Source organism: Amblyomma maculatum, chromosome 4 (genome assembly GCF_055883805.1).
Source record: "Amblyomma maculatum isolate TAMU_Amacu chromosome 4, ASM5588380v1, whole genome shotgun sequence".
NCBI classification, from domain to species: Eukaryota; Metazoa; Arthropoda; class Arachnida; order Ixodida; family Ixodidae; genus Amblyomma; species Amblyomma maculatum.
Window position 1 is genome coordinate 13,661,882 of NC_139347.1, and position 16,301 is coordinate 13,678,182.

General features: G+C 46.3%; 2 protein-coding genes across 2 annotated transcripts in view; both read right to left on the reverse strand.

Moving 5' to 3' along the window:
• Positions 1-16,301, reverse strand: part of LOC146190316 (cell adhesion molecule Dscam1-like) — a 164,315-nt gene that overhangs the window by 140,336 nt on the left and 7,678 nt on the right. Inside the window, exons 3-4 of the mRNA XM_084599769.1 lie at positions 13,042-13,214; positions 4,254-4,410 (exon numbers count right to left, since the gene is read on the reverse strand). Coding sequence (XP_084455895.1) covers positions 4,254-4,410; positions 13,042-13,214 — 330 coding nt within the window. The remainder of the gene's footprint in view (positions 1-4,253; positions 4,411-13,041; positions 13,215-16,301) is intronic.
• On the reverse strand, positions 11,542-12,936 carry LOC146190317 (uncharacterized). The gene is made up of 2 exons (XM_084599706.1): positions 12,889-12,936; positions 11,542-12,267 (listed from the first exon to the last, which is right to left on the reverse strand). Exons 1-2 carry the CDS (start codon positions 12,934-12,936, stop codon positions 11,542-11,544), a joined length of 774 nt encoding a protein of 257 aa, XP_084455832.1.

The window sequence follows — 16,301 nt, forward strand, 5'->3', positions numbered from 1 at the left end:
TGTGGCTTCATGACAGGCAGTAGAATTCATTGGCTCACCCGTTAATCCTGAAAAGGATTAAAATAGGGTGCGCCCTCCCCACTGCAATGTAATAGGATTAGACGGTGCATCAAGCCACGTTGCGCAGGATTACTGTCGACAGCAGGACGCCGTTGGCTATAAACATAGCAATGAAATTAGGCACGCGCTTCCACGCACGCGGAACAGTAGGCTTCCAGAAGCGATGCACTGGACTCTCAGGCACCAGCTTCTCACAAGCTTTAAGCCTATTAGACGCCTGCCTTACAGCTCCTAACACCACGAGTAAACAGGCGCAGGAAAGACTTTGGAGGGCACAGCGTGGTTGGCATAATGAAACTGAGTTAATCAGGCGAAGTACACGCATATAAAACCGAAACAGGTATTTACCTTTCAGGCTAGCGTTATAAATACTAGTAAAAATAGGATACTCGCTGGCTGGTAAACTACCAGAGGAAGCATTGGCGGTTGAAAGACGCGAATATGCTATCATGCGGAGTTTTCTGCCTGCAATTAGAACAGCCTAAATGTTATCACCACTACTACTAGAGGACGAAGGCTGCTATTGCAGCTAGGAGCGCAGAATGGCGAAACAAATTGCACGTCATAAGCATACCTTACTTTTTGCATGTACAACATTGAAAAAACCTCGCTTTAAAATTGGTACTTACTCGTTTCAGTCGTGACCAAACAAAAAATAGTGGCTGCGAAGATGGATTCAGATAGGCTTTCGATAGATGCAGATGGCGATTAGGAGCTCAATTTTACGCAATAGCTTATTGGGCTCTTTGGGGCCCGTCGCTGATGGCGTACCCAGGTTTTGCCAAACGTGCCAAATAAACGGGAAAGAAAGAATTCCAACAGGATTTCGTACAACACTTCTGATGCAACCGGCCTTTTTGCAGCCTTCAGGGTGGGGTCGTAACATTTCGCTTCTAATTTTTAGCAATCTGCTAGCCCAACTGGAAGCTATTTGACGATACGGATTCGGACCGGCAACGTAAGCATCTCCAAGTGTATGCCATTCATTATAAGTTTAGATTCCCAGTAGAAATTGAGAAAGATACTGTATCTTCCTTTTGACAGAACACAAAAAAATTAGAGACATTTACAGATAGCCAAAATATGTGCCAGTTTCCCAATGCGAAAATTTTCCGAATAAAAAGGCTGTGTTATGGCGCTATGGCGTCTACTTTTCAGGTGCCTCTATGCTGTTCTACTAGTTGTTTTTTTTTTCGTGGTTTTGGCGACTAGATTTTTTTATTCACGCAAAGCAGATGAGCCAGTCACAGCGTGTCTGAAATAGAAAATTCATCCTTCCTTGTGCATTTCAGGTGGCAGACTGTTCAAGACGGAATTCAACCAACAATTCTGCGCGGTAAACACGGTAACTGGGACCCTGCGGCTGGTGTGTCTACGCAAGCTTGGCGAGAATAATGAAGGCAGCGGGTTACCTCATCAGTCATACCGCTGCTCAATTTGTGTAAACTAGATAATGGGAGGGAACGGGGGGAGTGGGGCGAGTAGGTCATGAATGCAGTGAACAAGAGCATCAAGTATTCACTAGTGCCGCTAGCCTGTAGATGCTTCTGACATATACACGTTCCCAAAGTCATAAATGTTGTTGTTAAGGGATGCATCAGGTGTAGCTAGCACATTTTGACGCATTAGAAATGAGCGCTAACGGAGTGGAGGGTTTCGGACAAATTTCGCATATTTTGGTATCACTAATGTGCACTGCTTTTGCAACCCTATACCCCGTACGCAGAATGCTCTGTAACTGCAAGAATGAAACGTTTTTTGAGGACCCGCTTCGCTTTTCCCTTAGGGTACGCCGCACGTTTCGGGCAGAACTACTGCACGTTTTGTACCACTCTCGGCCAAGAGTGTTTTCGTCTCAAGAATATGATCATCCCTCAACTGTAATGGTGGTTGGTTTCAACATAACATCGTTCTGGGGGGTCAAGTGCTTCGGCGTTCCAGTGTTAATTGCTGATTCCATTTAGGATTTCAAAAACTCGTGGGTTCTGAGCCAACGAGCACCGCTCATCATATGTATCTTCGCATGAACTTCTGTCTTCTTTGTGTGTAGGCGTCGGCGCCGTTTTTCGCTTATCGCACTGGAACGCTTCTCATAACCTTGTGCACAAGTTGAGTGGAGTCGTTATCGAGCGCGGGTATACTGTACGCGAAACAATCCAGAGAAGCCTGGTTTAAGATGGAGGGTACACTGCCACAATCTGCTGGGACACGTGTAGGCAGCGCTAAGATATGAGCCGCATTTTCCAAGGCCTATCTATGGAAGAAAAAAGCAGGTCATTCGCAGAGCAAACTCTAGCATAAGACTCCGTCGTTGCCACTTGTACTTGCAACGTTGCGCCATTTGCATGCTCTTAGTCAAAATAGTATGTACTATATATTACGACCTTTTTGCAACCTTGTCAAAGGAGATGATGATGATGAAGAAGACGATATTCGAAGCAGTGGCATGAAAACTGCCAACTTATAAGAAACCGGCTATCAAATGGTTAAACGTGAGCAGCTTTGTTTCGCAGAGCCTTTTCTTATCAAGGAACTTTATTGCCAGAAACTTTATGTAAGGAACTTTCTTAAATCTATAAGCGGGCTTTTTATGTAGAGCTATGTTGTGCTATGCTAAAACCAGTCAATAAACAAAAACTAGATCGCATGCTAGTCTATTGCAGTGGGAATCGAAGCGGACTTCTTGGCCTTAGACAGAGTTTGATTGAAACTCACCGCCAGCGAATTTTGTTGGGAAACACTAATCCGGATGTGCATAGCAACAGAATCATAGCAACTCTGTGCATAACAACACTCTGGTGCTTTCATCCACGCAACGGAGTGGCGAGGAGAGGACGTAGTCGTGAGGGTGGTGGGGAAAACGTTTAATAAATATAGAGAGTTACATAAAGGTTGCTCTGGGGTCAGGCTTAGTGCCCTTCCCTTCACAAACACTAGGTGGAGTCCCTAGTACGGGGCTTCAGTGGCTTCCGCTGCCGCCATTGCTCGTTTGACCAATGCCTTTTGGGCTTTCAGGTCGGAGCAGGCGAGTGGGTTCGCCTTCCAGTCCTCCCGGGTGATGTTTGGGTAAGGCGCAAAGGCAGGGTTGGAGGGGCTTGCCCACACCATGTGGAAAAGGTCCGAGGACATTTCCCCGCAGTGCGGGTACTCCGCGGAGAAGGCACTGTCAAAGTATTTAAGTGACGCCGGGCACATCATGGTATTCGTAAGGAGGCGAAGAAACACGCGTTCCTCCTCTCTTGTTAACCCTTTACACGGGTGGGGGTAAACATTGTGTCTGTTTTGGTACAGCTGCGTAATTTCTCTGAGAGTGTAGGCTGGTGTGAATTCTTCTGAGGAGGAAGGAGACGAGGTTGCTCGGTTAGAAGGCGCGTGGGCGGCGGCATCTGCTGCCTCGTTGCCTCCTAGCCCCGCATGGGCAGGAGCCCAGACTATGAAACGGCGGGATGGACTTTCCACGTACGAGCTGTTTTGCGGTAGTCGGTAGGCCAGGTACGGGACCCAGCCATGTTGAAAGTTCCTACACACCCCTCGCGAGTCCGTTATGATTCTTTTGGAATCAGAGTGTGTTGCTGCTAACGCGATGGCGACCTCCTCAGCCTGTGTTGCGTTTCGGGCTTTAAATGTGAGCTCGTTTACCGTTTTGGACTTGTGGATCACTGCCGCCGTGTACCACCCGGCTTGGTGCGGGCCGGACGCGCCCACATAGTACACTCCGGGTTTCCCTACGTAGTGGTGAGCTAAGATTTAATTGCTGAAAAATGTGTGTCCCAACTACAACAAACTAGATGACAGATGAGAAATACTTGGCAAAGCATCAATCTAGGGTGATGTTAGAATTAAAGCCAAAAATTTCTGAAATTTTTATTCCCTTGCCACTTGCAAAGGTCAAAGGCTAAAGATCAAACTGCTTCAGCGCATATTGCGGAAATGCGGGAACGCTAATTGTAGTACTACTGCACTAAAAAATGAGATTTCTACTCCGTGCGTCAGCAGATTGACTCTAGACCTCATATTCTTGCACTTATTTATTCGGGGAAAAAAAGGGATGCTGTGGGTCTGAGGTAACATCTCTGCAATTATGTAAATAAGGCGTTGTAGAAGCGCTTCCTGTGCAACGATTTGAAACACTGATCTTCCGTTTATCATACAGAGCCGCACTTCAGGATCGTGCCGACAGGAGAGACACTCACCCCCGCGAACGTGTGCAAGCCGACTTCTAACCAATCCGTAGACATTCGAGGCGGCGCAGCGGTATGTAGAAGAGTGAACCTCCGGCCTGAACTGGGATGCACTGAATGCAGGAAACACCAGGGAGCCGTCGGACCGTGTTTCGCGAAGACCAGGCACCTGCAAATAAAAATTGATGACAAGAGACTTATTAAAATGAAACAAACTCTATCTGCTCTGTTTACGAGCGAGAGCAGGCACAAAAATGTGACGCAACAAGAAAAAGGCTGCAAAACGATTTAAACAAAATATGGCTTCTTTGATTCATTCACCACTTGAGAGTCTATTATATATTACGATTTTCATACTTCTATCAGAATGTCTGCGAAATAAGAAGTTATAATTGAAAATAATTTTTTTATATGAGAATCAATTCCTTAGGAGCGCTTTCCAAGTATGCTATGAAAAGAAAGATAAACATTTCTAACTTTGATCGAACATTTAGGGGAATCCATCAAGGTGGAGTAGATTTGTAATAAGGGAGTAACTACTCAGAAAGCGATCACGCAATGAGTAGTTACTTACTTATTACAAATCTACTCCACATTGAAACACTCCCCTGAGCATTCGATCCGCACCGTTCCCACTTCGAGTTATCGACCAATTCTCTCTCGCCCTGCCATCTGATCTGCTGGCCGTCAGGTTAGCTCAATTGGTAGAGCGACTGCCGCGGAAAGGCGGTGGTCCCTGTTTCGATTCCGGGGCCAGACGAATGTTTCTGTAATTACAAAGTTTCTCAGAGAGCTTTTTAGTTTTCCTTTGTAGCCATATGAATGCGCTTGGGTGGACGTCAGTGAGTAGTTACTGACTCATTCAATTTCTAACTATTTCCCTCTAAACCTGAGGACCCAGGGAAAACTACTGGCAAGCCAAAACACAGAATGAAAATGTGGACAGAAGTTTAGCACATGCTGTCCTTTTCTCAATGCTAAGGCCACCAAAGAAATTGTTCAGCCGATTAGTTCTTTAAGGTAACCAGCCCTGTCCGCCTTGTCGGAACGCAAGTTACCCCTAAAAAGTCACGAAATTGACTCCTGTCGGAATGAATGGAGTTGCCTTCAATCTATAACAAAATCCCTAGGTTTTAGGAGCTCTTCTACATGGATGCGGCTGAGATGTATTTATTCTTCCATTGAGTATAGTCTGAAGCCTGCGTCAGAGCCCGGCCAAGGTCACTCTCAGCTCAAAACTGAGAGATGAGGCCTGGAATATAATCATCCGTTAGACCAAATGGTGGTATAATAAGGCGTTCCGAGATTAACGCTACATCCTAGCTAATGAGCGGTAATAAACAAAGTGTAAGAAGGTGGCAGGAAATTTTATGCTGAGTGATAAGAACACGAAAGCGGATGTACGATTCGGCGCGTATGTGTCTTTTCATTGATTGTGGAACTGTCACCGATCAGGTCAAAAAAGCTAGAAGCCAGCTTTGCAGCCGCAAATTAACAGCTTTCTTCTAGCGTGCCCAGTCAAGTGCTGGAGCATGATAACTGAACGATCGTTCCGCTCAGATCTCAAAATCTCTCACGTTCGTGTCTGGCATCTGGCCTGTTTGTATGACATGTTCGCGCCGTCCGCCCCTCGGCATGATTGCGGTCTGCGCGATGTTGTGCAATTCATAGGTAAGCTTACGAAAATGTTCGCATGGTTGGTATTGTGCTTTCGCTACGCGATGTTGCGCAGTAAAATGGGAAGTACGAAGGAAGGTAAAAATTCTGGACATCACTTTGGTCGAATGAGCAATGTCCAAGTTTGAGTCATTGAGAGGTATTGTTTATGTCTCTTTTATGAGCAGAGAGGGTAGGGGATAGTTCCCTATTTAAGCGCCACCCCAATCCTTTTCATTGTCGATGTGTCTGGAGCTAGGTGAGAGTCCCCACGCTAGAATAGCCGCGCAGAGTTCGCGGGGCGGGCAGAACGTTTCTCCACTACAACTGGTCGACTTGTCTGAAGCTACGAGGGCAGGGCTCACGCTTGAGTAACCGCGCAGAGCTCGCGCGATGGCCCGGAAGTTTGTTCATTGCATCGTGTCTTCAAATTATTTGGAGCCAGGTGGGCATAACCTTGCTCTAGTAGCCACGGAAAGGGTTCGTAGGGCGGCCACAAAGTGTTTTGTATATATCATCATTATCATCACCACCACCTCAACCTGACTATACCCATTCCAGGGCGAAGGCCTCTCCTATTTTCCTCCAATTATCCCGGTCCGGTGAGAGCTGCATCCACTTGACCCCTGCGAACTTTTTAATCTCATCCACCCACCTAATTTTCTGCCGCCCCATGCTACGCTTGCCTTCCCTTGGAATTCAGTTTGTTGCCCCGAGCGACCATCGGTTATCCTTTCTTTGCGCTACATGCATGCCCATTTGTTGTATAAAACTTGTTGTAAATGTCTTTGCATATTTCTTCTCATAAACAGTTTGCCATTGATCCTTCCTAAGTTCCGTGAAGCTAGAGATATGTATAAAGGCGATTACAAAGGGAAGTAAATAACGTATACGTGTATAGTATGCATATATATGCATCATCGTCACTGTTCGCTTAGTACAAAAGGGCGCTATGCTGACTGGTCAGAATTATATTCTATTTTCAGTAGAAGCCAATGTTTTGTAGATAAATACCTTCACATCACAGTGACGACAGTTGGCGGCATGGAGTCATTTGGATGCGTTCAAAGCACTTAATAATTTCAGAAAAAAAGTTTTATAAACATAAAATGTTCGCCATATCGTATATTATGTGAAAGATATGTTGTCACATATCTATGTATTCCGGCATATATATATATATATATATATATATATATATATATATATATATATATATATATATATATATATATATATATATATATATATATATATATTATAACACTCTTGTCTTTATATAACACAACCTTTCTGAGTCTAAGAAATGGTGCAGACGAAGCAGGCGGCACTTCCAATCCCACTCCCTTCTTCGTCCAACTGCCCCCGATTTCCTCATCTTCATTATTCATATGGACCGTAACATTTGTCCCCTTTCGCAAACGAAGCCCTCCGGGCGAGTCAGGTGTTGTCACGAGAGGGACGTTTCTTCATACGGGCGACATGCGTAACCTCAGTTTTTGCCGAACGTCGTCCACTGGCCGTAAGGGGTGCAATCCGGTAGTTAGGGTCGCCGAGTCGTTCTAAGATCACTTAAGGTCCAGTGTAGCGTGTCAGCATTTCCTGGAGTAAGCCGCTCTTTCTCATTGGTTTCCAAAGCCAGACTATGTCACCGGGAAAGTAGATGATCTGGTGATGGTGGTCGTCATAGCGAGATTTCGATCGCTCATGTGTTACCATAGTCCTCAGTCGGGCTATTCTCCGCCCTTCTTCAGCTAAGCATCGGTCGGCTTCAGTTGAAAATGGAAGGGTGGTGTCTAGGGTGTGTCCAGGGTAGCGGGTGTACAAGAGGAATAACGGACTGTATTCTGTGGTCTCATGCCTGGTAGTGTTGAAGGCATATGTGATGAACGGAAGAACACAGTCCCAGCTTTTATGGTCCAATGCGACGTACATTGAAAGCTGAGAGTTCTGTCGGTGCGTTTAGTTAAACCTATGTTTCTGAGGGTGGTAAGGGGTCGAATGTCTGAAATCAGATACACATAAACGGAGAAGTTCTTCAATTACATCGGCAGTAAACTGGCGACCTCGGTCACTAATTACAACTCTCGGGTGATCATGTCGCAAGATCACTGAATGCAGTATAAACAGGGAAACTTTGTATGCTGCGGCAGGAAGAGCGGCTGTCCCACAGTAGCGAGTAATATGGTACACACATACAACAATCGAACGATTGCCCCCTTGCGACTATGGAAAGGGACCCAAAAGGTCGACTCTGACTTTCTCAAAAGGAGCCTTGGGAGCCGCTACAGGGTGAAGCATTCCAGTGCAACACCAGTAGGGCCTTTGTGGCTCTGGCACTGAAGACAGCTGGCAACATACTTGTCAATCGTGTGGCGCATCCGCGGCCAGTAGAATCGCTCCTGAGTGCGGTGCAAAGTTCTCGGAGATCCCAGTTGTCTCAAAGCTGGATCCTCATGCATGACGCGTAAAATAGCAAGGCGGAGGCTTTCATGTACAGTTAAGAAGTGCTTGAGATTGAGCTAGTTGGAACATCTTCTCACAAATGCTGCGCTGCTTGGTGTACACGGGCAAAAGGAACCGATGGCCAGTGTCTGAGTAAACGTTCTCGTATAGCAGCCCGTCATCGAGGCAAAACTGGCGGTTTCAGGCTGGGTCCTGAGCAGCATTCAAGAACGGCTCCAGGCGCTGGTCGTTGTGTTGCTCTGTTCGAAAAGTTTGAGTATCAGGAAATCTCGGACATAAAGCAGCGACGTAGTGGTCGAAGTTATCCACATCGCATTCTGTCGTGGCAAGTGGCAACCGGGAGAGGCAGTCCGCACCTGCATGCCGTCGGCCACTTTTCTATGAAATGCTGTAGATGTATTCTTGCAAGCGAAGTGGCCAGCCGGCCAGGCGACCAGACGGGTCACGGAGATTGAGTAGCCAGCATAGGGAATGGTGATCGGTTACTACTACGAAAGGCCGTCCGTACAGGTAGCAGCGAAACCGATGCACGGCGAAAACAACCACGAGACATTCCTGGTCGGTGATGGTGTAGTTGCGCTCAGTCTTGCTGAGAGTCCGACTGGCGTAAGCAATCGCATGTTCAGGGTGGTCATAGCGCTGAACGAGGACAGCACCGAGGCCTATGCCACTTGCGTCCGTATGTACTTTAGTTGGAGCAGAAGGGTTGAAGTACCGTAAGATAGGATGTGATGTTAGGAGGAACTTCAGTTGTCGGAAAGATGAGTCGCATTCAGATGTCCACTGGAATGGAGCGTCTTTATGTAGTAGGCATGTGAGCGGGTAGGCGACATCTGCAAAACGAGGGATGAAGCGTCAGAAATATGAGCAAAGGCCAAGAAAACTGCGGAGCTCCTTCAGATTCCGAGGTTGCTGAAACGCGGCAACGGCTACGGTCTTCTGAGGATCAGGCCGGACGCCGCCATCATTGACGAAGTGACCAAGCACCAACGCCCGTCGCTCATCAAAACGGCACTTCATTGAATTGAGAACAAGTCCAGCTTGACGCAAGCAGTCCAGCACGAGGACTAGGCGGTCGTTGTGGTCTTTAAATGTCCAGCAATAGATGACTACGTCGTCCAGATAGCACATACAGACCTCCCATTTCAGACCCCGTGAAATAGAATCCATAATTTTTTCAAATGTTGCGGGCACATTGCACAAGCCGAAAGGCATAACATTAAATTCAAACAGCCCGTCGGGAGTGATGAAGGCCGTCTCCTCCTTGTCTGCTGGGTGCATTGGGATTTGCCAGTATACTGACCGCATGAAAAGTAGGATGCAGAATATAAGCAGTAAACGGCGTCATCAATGCGGGGAAGCTGGTAGACATCCTTTTTAGTAACTGAATTCAAGTGGCGGCAATCTACACAAAATCGCCATGTGCCGTCTCTCTTGCGCACAAGAATTACTAGAGCCGCCCAGGGACTGCACGATACTTGAATGACAAACTGGTACAACATTTTACGTACTTGCTCATTGATGACCAGTCGCATGGACGGCGCCACGCGATACGGTTTATGGCGAATTGGATGTGCATAACCGGTGTCAATTCGATGACTGGTGCGAGACCCGGGAAAGAAGCGTGAACTGATGGGATCCGAGAAGTCAAAAACGGATGTCTACTTTGACAGCAGATCTTCCAAAGCATAACGATCTGTGGCGTTCAGAGAATTACTAATTATACCCGCAGTTGAGCATTCACTTGGGATGATGCGACATTCCGCTGAGGTGCGTCCGTAACCAAAGCCACTGATATTGGCTTGTCTGGACTGTAAGAGGCAAGTTTCATTCCATTTGCTAAAAGAACTGGCTACGTGGAGCAAATAGTAGTCCACAATTGCGTGCAGCCTTTGGCTACCGACAACAAACGATTAGGAAGCAGAAGAGATTTCTTCGCGCAGTTCGAATAGTTAGGTGTCATGGTCGCATCAAACGTTTCCATCGCACGACGAGAACACGAAACCGGAATGTACTGCATCGACATCGGAGGCACAACCGTATCGTCACACACACACACAGCACATCTTCACAAACAAGAGGTTCCTCGAAGAACTCAGGCGGTAGGCAGCCGTCAACACTATCTCGCCCGTGCGGCAGTCTATGGTTGTGCCACACATGCGCAGAAAATCTATGCCAAGAATTACATCATGTGTGGAGTGGGGTAGCACGGCGAATTCCGCAGACAACACGGTTCCTTTGACACGGATCCCGGCCTCGGCGGCCGCTTTTCGATTGAGGCGAAAAGCAAGGCGCCCGTGTGCTGTGCGATGTCAGTGCACGTTAAAGAACCCCAGGTGGTCGAAATTTCCGGAGTCCTCCACTACGGCGTCTCTCATAGCTTGAGTTGCTTTGGGACGTTAAACGCCACATACCAACCAACCAACCAACACGGTTCCTTCAAGACACGCCTTGGCACTGCATACTCCAACAGGATACAACAAATCGCCACTAACGCTATGAAAAGTTGCATTTCAGTCCCAAGGAAACATCACTTTTGGTCCCAATAAGTTTTTAAATGTTAAACTCATAATTGATATTGTCGCACCAGTGTCCACTAACGCCATTGTAGAAATACCGTCAAGAGACACACAGATTTTATTTTTTAGCATAGTCACGGAAGGAGGTATTTCTGCGAATAGTGAGCTTTCCCAGGCGGCCTCATTTCCATCGGCCGCAGCGCCTAGTTTTCCGAAGGAGGGGACTGGGAAAGACGGCGCGGGGATGGCGAGCGGCGTGCTCGAAAAACGGGCGGTGGAGTCAGACTCCGGTCGGAAGCCGGGGAGTGGTTGTGTACGCCACCGGACTGAAGCTGGCCGCGTGGAGCAGATGACCAGTACCGACGGGAGTCAACTGGGTGATCACTGGTCGGGTCTGGATACGTTGGTCTGTAATACCGCGATGGTTGACGACGGCGGCATTGTCTTGAAATATGGCCCAGGATGCCACACCAGTAACAGACAGGAGTAAGCCGAAGAAGGGGTTGGTCCTGAAAATACTCGATGTCAGGCTATCGATAAAATTCAGGATCGCGTTGATCTGTGAAACGGGGTGCTAGCGTAGGTCTTCGCGGCCAAAGGTCGTTACGCTGATCAAGATGTTTAGAAGAAACAGGGCTTGCGAAATGTTGCCGCGAGCATTATTCGAAAGAGGCAGTGTGTGCTGCGTGAACAGAAGAACCATCAGGCTGCGATTGCAGATTGTAGGCAGGTTCGCACGAAAAAGATGGGCGGTAGGAAACTGGTGACGTGTGCCGGCGGGGGGAATCGAGCCGGAGTAACTTTTCACGAATGATCTGCCGGATTGTTGAAGTAAGGTCCGGAGGAACATGCGCGTCAACGCTGGCGACGGCAGTCACATTGGTATGCCTTCCAAACTTAGGAGTTACTCGACGTGTCTTTAGTGCTTCGCATGTGCGGATGTGACGGAGGACAGCGGAGACAGTCGAGATATCATCTTTGGCGATGAGGAAGTTGTAGACATCAGCTGCGATACCCTTCAAAAGATGCCCAACTTTGTCCTCATCGGACATGCGAGAATCGAAGTTCCTGCACAATTTGAGGACCGCTTCGGTATAGGTAGTGCAGGTCTCGCCAGGTGGCTGGGCACGATGGGCGAGTGTCTGCTCGGCCTGCATTTTGCGCGCTGACGAATCGCCGAAACACTTAAGTTCGCTGACAAAGCGGTCCCATGTCGTCAGCGTGTCCTCATGGTTTTCAAAGCAGACAAGGGCGGTGTCGGTCGGAAAGAAAGCGACGTTGTCGAGCTGAGCTGCGAAGTGCCAGCGGTCGTAACGGCTCACCCGTTGGTAGTGGCGGAGCCAGTCGTCAACATCCTCTCCCACTGCGCCACCGAAAGGACGGGGCTTTCGGTAAGATTGATAAAGGCCGGAACTCGCCCGATTTGAAGTGGCAAGAATATATATATATATATATATATATTATCTATAGTAGGAGGAAGTTAGAGACAATCCTTAAAAGCAAGATTTATCTACGGCTCCGTGGGCACTCAATTTAAAGCATTCATACACCGCATATTCTAATTTATTGCCGTTGCCTGACTCTATAGGCATATGAATGAACCTGTATGTGTTGTGACAACGAAACTATGCAAATGCTGGATAAATTCGTATTCAAATGCGCAAACATTTTTAAACGTCTTAGAAACACTTTCGTGGGGATCTGGTTATTTTAGAACTGTTTTTCTGCCTCTTTCATGACAAAGAGCTGATGGATTTGCTTGGGAGCATGAAACATTACAATCAAACTTTACGGAAGTTGGAAGCAACATAAATGAGTTTGAAATATTTTCCTGGTTTCAAATAGCTGAAAGAAGTAACGATTAGGCCCTATTGAACTCAAAAGCGCAATTTATGAAGAACGTAGCCGCGTATGTAGTCTGGGAGCCAATATGTACAATAGGAACATGAGCGCAGCCACCGAATTATACACTCTACCAATCAAAGAAGAAAAAATCTTCATCCCACTTTGCACTCTTCGCCATTAAGATACACACTACCATCCCTCAAATACATGATAGCCACCCGGAAATCTGGACGTTAAGATTCACAGTCGTGATTTCTCTTTATTATGTGCGCCACAGCAAAGTCTGGGAGTTTGATCGTGCGCTCCTTCCTCACCGTGATGGCTGCGCTGCCGTCTTCTTTCTCCCATCGGATGGTAGACACGGGCTGCCCTTGAGCAGAGCATGGTAGTACGGCTCCTGTCTCGCTTGAGAATTCCACCAGTGTAGGGGGCTCCAAAACGATTGTGGGACCACGTCCACCGTTTTCAACAGCACCAGACGGCGCCCCTGTAATTGAAGAAGCAAAGTAAAAGTTAACGAAAATGAATACTTTATTGTGCTAGAAACTTTTAAGAACCTAAGCTCTTACTGGTTTTATTCCCACATTTCACATCCATTCGTCTGTGCGGTGCACAACGCGATATAACAAGGGTGTCTGCCGCGAATAGCTATGCTGTGACTCGTGACGTCATCATGCAACTAGGTGACGTATGCCACATGACTGGGTGGCCATGTCGTGACGCCACCACAGGCGCACGTGCGGCCATCGTGCCAGCCGTTACCCACCCCCCTCTACTGTCGTTGTGCTATATATATGCCAGCCGGGCGGGTGCCGAGATTGGGTCATTAAGAGCTTTCATTGCTGTCAAAAGTTTGGCTCACCCATTCAACGCAAAGGACTCGGAGGTGTGGCAGACGTTTCGGAATAATATGGAGCACTGAAAAGTCGAGTTTAGGCCACTGTGATTCGCACCGACGACGTTTGGTCTCGAAACGGCAATCAGGGTGACCTTCACAGGGCCTTGGCAGCTAAACCAGTGGCCGCAGAGGGGCACCGCTTTGTCGCGTTAAAGCAAGTGAAGCAACCCGTGTAATGAGCGCGTCATAGTTTAATAAGGTGTGTGTAATATATGATATGATTGAAAGGACTAAGCTAACGGTCTCCAGTGGAACGCCGAATTTGCAGTGCGTCCTTATTTTTACTTAGGGATTCATTAACACCGGATGACTACGGAATTAGTTCTCAGCTATAAAGCAGCTGAACATACAGTGTACGAACTACTCAAACATAATTAGTCATGTGCCGTGTGCTAGCTTTCATTCGTATGACATATTTTCAATGCAAAGTTGATCTCATCGGAGTCGGCACAGCTAATTGTTTTTCCAATAATTGATTCAATGTGCTGCAGTTCTTTCAATTTTCATGAGTGAGACTTTGCTGGTTTGTCATTAAATTTGTTGCTAGCAAAGGCTTTTAGCGGTGCCTCCTTTTGCCAAGGTAGACAAATATCCGTTAACAAGCGTTCAATGCCGGCTAGTTCGTAATACATTTTGGAATAACAGCGCGAAGGACGAGGACGAAGATCAGAATGACACAAACACAGCGCTGACTGACAACTGATTTTATTTCCAGAAGTTGGCAAGTATATATAAATGGCTTGAAGCGTCCTCGTCCTTCGCGCTGTTATTCCAAAATATCCGTTGGGGAGAATAAATATCCACACTTCCTTACGAAAGAAAACGCAGAAATATCATTGTTTTGACATATTATTTTTGCCGAAATATACCCTTTGAATGCTCCAGATGACCATCCTTAGAAATTATTTATTTTTCAACAAGAGTGTCATGAAAATATTAGGTAGAACACTCAACAGGTAACCAGTCTTGAGCTTTGGTCTAGCGATGGGAGAATATGCACTCCATGAGCACCAATTCATATCGCATATACCTCTGAGCTCACCTTCAATTGTTCTTGTAAACAACAGGAATCGATTTCTTCTCGACGACACTATCAGTAGATGCTTCATAGGATAGATCTGACTTGTTTATCTATGAAGTGCGATCATGGCAAGTTTGTTGTTCAGTTCATTACGCAAAGTAAATTGCTCGTACCCCTTTCGGCATTTTTGGCTATTTTGCTTTAACGACGGTCGCTGGTTACAGAAGCAATCGTTGACGAAGACGAAAATGAAGTGCTCGAATAGTGTTGAATCGGCACCTAAACCCCGAACAAAATGCAGTCCTTCACCTTAAATTTACACTATCGTGTATGATCCTCGTAAAAGCGAATGGGAGGAGCCCTTAATGAGGAATTCCACCTCTGGTTTCAGATTCAATGATACAAGAAAACTAACCATGAGATTTGCTGTGAAATTTTAAGAGTAATTTTAACGTGGGTTTACATTTAATACTCGTAAAATATCAGCAATTGTTGGAGTTTTCTGTTGAATATTACTCTTTCATTTTAATTACCTTTGAAACATAAATCATTAATACTATTAATATCCTTGCTGCTATCTACTATCAGCAGAATGTCAGATCATATTCAGGTGTGCAGGTAATTACTTTTAGTATTTTCACACACGTTGCTACCGCAGAAAAGCCATCGTTTTTCTTTTTAATCACCTCCTATAATAATGTAAACTGAGTGAAAACAACCAAACCAGACGTGTGCTGGGGACATTCCGTTTCTCGAATAACGAGAAGACTGAAAATTCAAAAAAAGCGTGTAATAAATGTACCACAGAAACTTAACCCACCTAGTTAGGCTAATACGCATTCTACGCTTCCGTTCCTAAGCTGAAATGTCCTAGGGGCGGAAAGATTTAATCTGCGCTCCGGTGGAAAATTTAATCCGGTTGGTTCGTGCTTGCATCGTGACCGACCGCTACTATTTCTAATAAAGCTATAGAGTCAGCGCTGTCATCCCTTAAATTTCTTTTTCGTAGTAATACCAGCCCATCCCCACGCGAGGTAGTATCATCTCCGTTGGCTGAGCCGTATGCTTAACAAGCAGCGGCCTCAGACGCGGGCAGTAATGTATATTGTGAACGGGCCTAGCCCGTCGCTCTGACATCACTATAGTGTCTGTCCTTAGGTTTAGTAGGCGTCCCGCTAGAGCAGTGTTTGAGGCAGAGTTAGTTAGAAATGCCGCTTTATGCCTTTTGTTTTGCTAGCTGAAGACAACACTGTGTGCACGGGAAGGGAAGCGAGCGTCTTAACAATACGTCTGTGTGCTTCGTGTTATAAAGATGCAGGCCTTTGTTTTGCGTGTCTCTGAAAGCAATATGGACTATTTGAGTGTTATCATGAAGCTTTACAAATATAAAAATGTCTCAAGCAATCTTATTTAGGCGCGTAAGTGTGCTACGAATGCAATATTTCAAATTCAAAAACACTTACATGAATATTTTGTAATAACTGCTCTTATAAGTCGACCATTGTACCCTCATTGTATACTCCATATAGGTGAGGTTGTAAACTAGTGCGCAAAGAACCTCTGACACAAAGCCTAATAAAGGTGATGCTTGTTGCGCCGACCATGCACTCAATGCGACTAGATAATATTTGCTTTGACTTTCTACCAACAATTTC

Bases quoted from the DNA above. Each gene is read 5' to 3' on its own strand.
- LOC146190317 (XM_084599706.1), bottom strand. From the start codon at position 12,936: ATGTATTTGAGGGATGGTAGTGTGTATCTTAATGGCGAAGAGTGCAAA. The intron at 12,268-12,888 runs GTGGGATGAAGA...TCTTACCGAAAG, and splicing joins TTAATGGCGAAGAGTGCAAA to CCCCGTCCTTTCGGTGGCGC.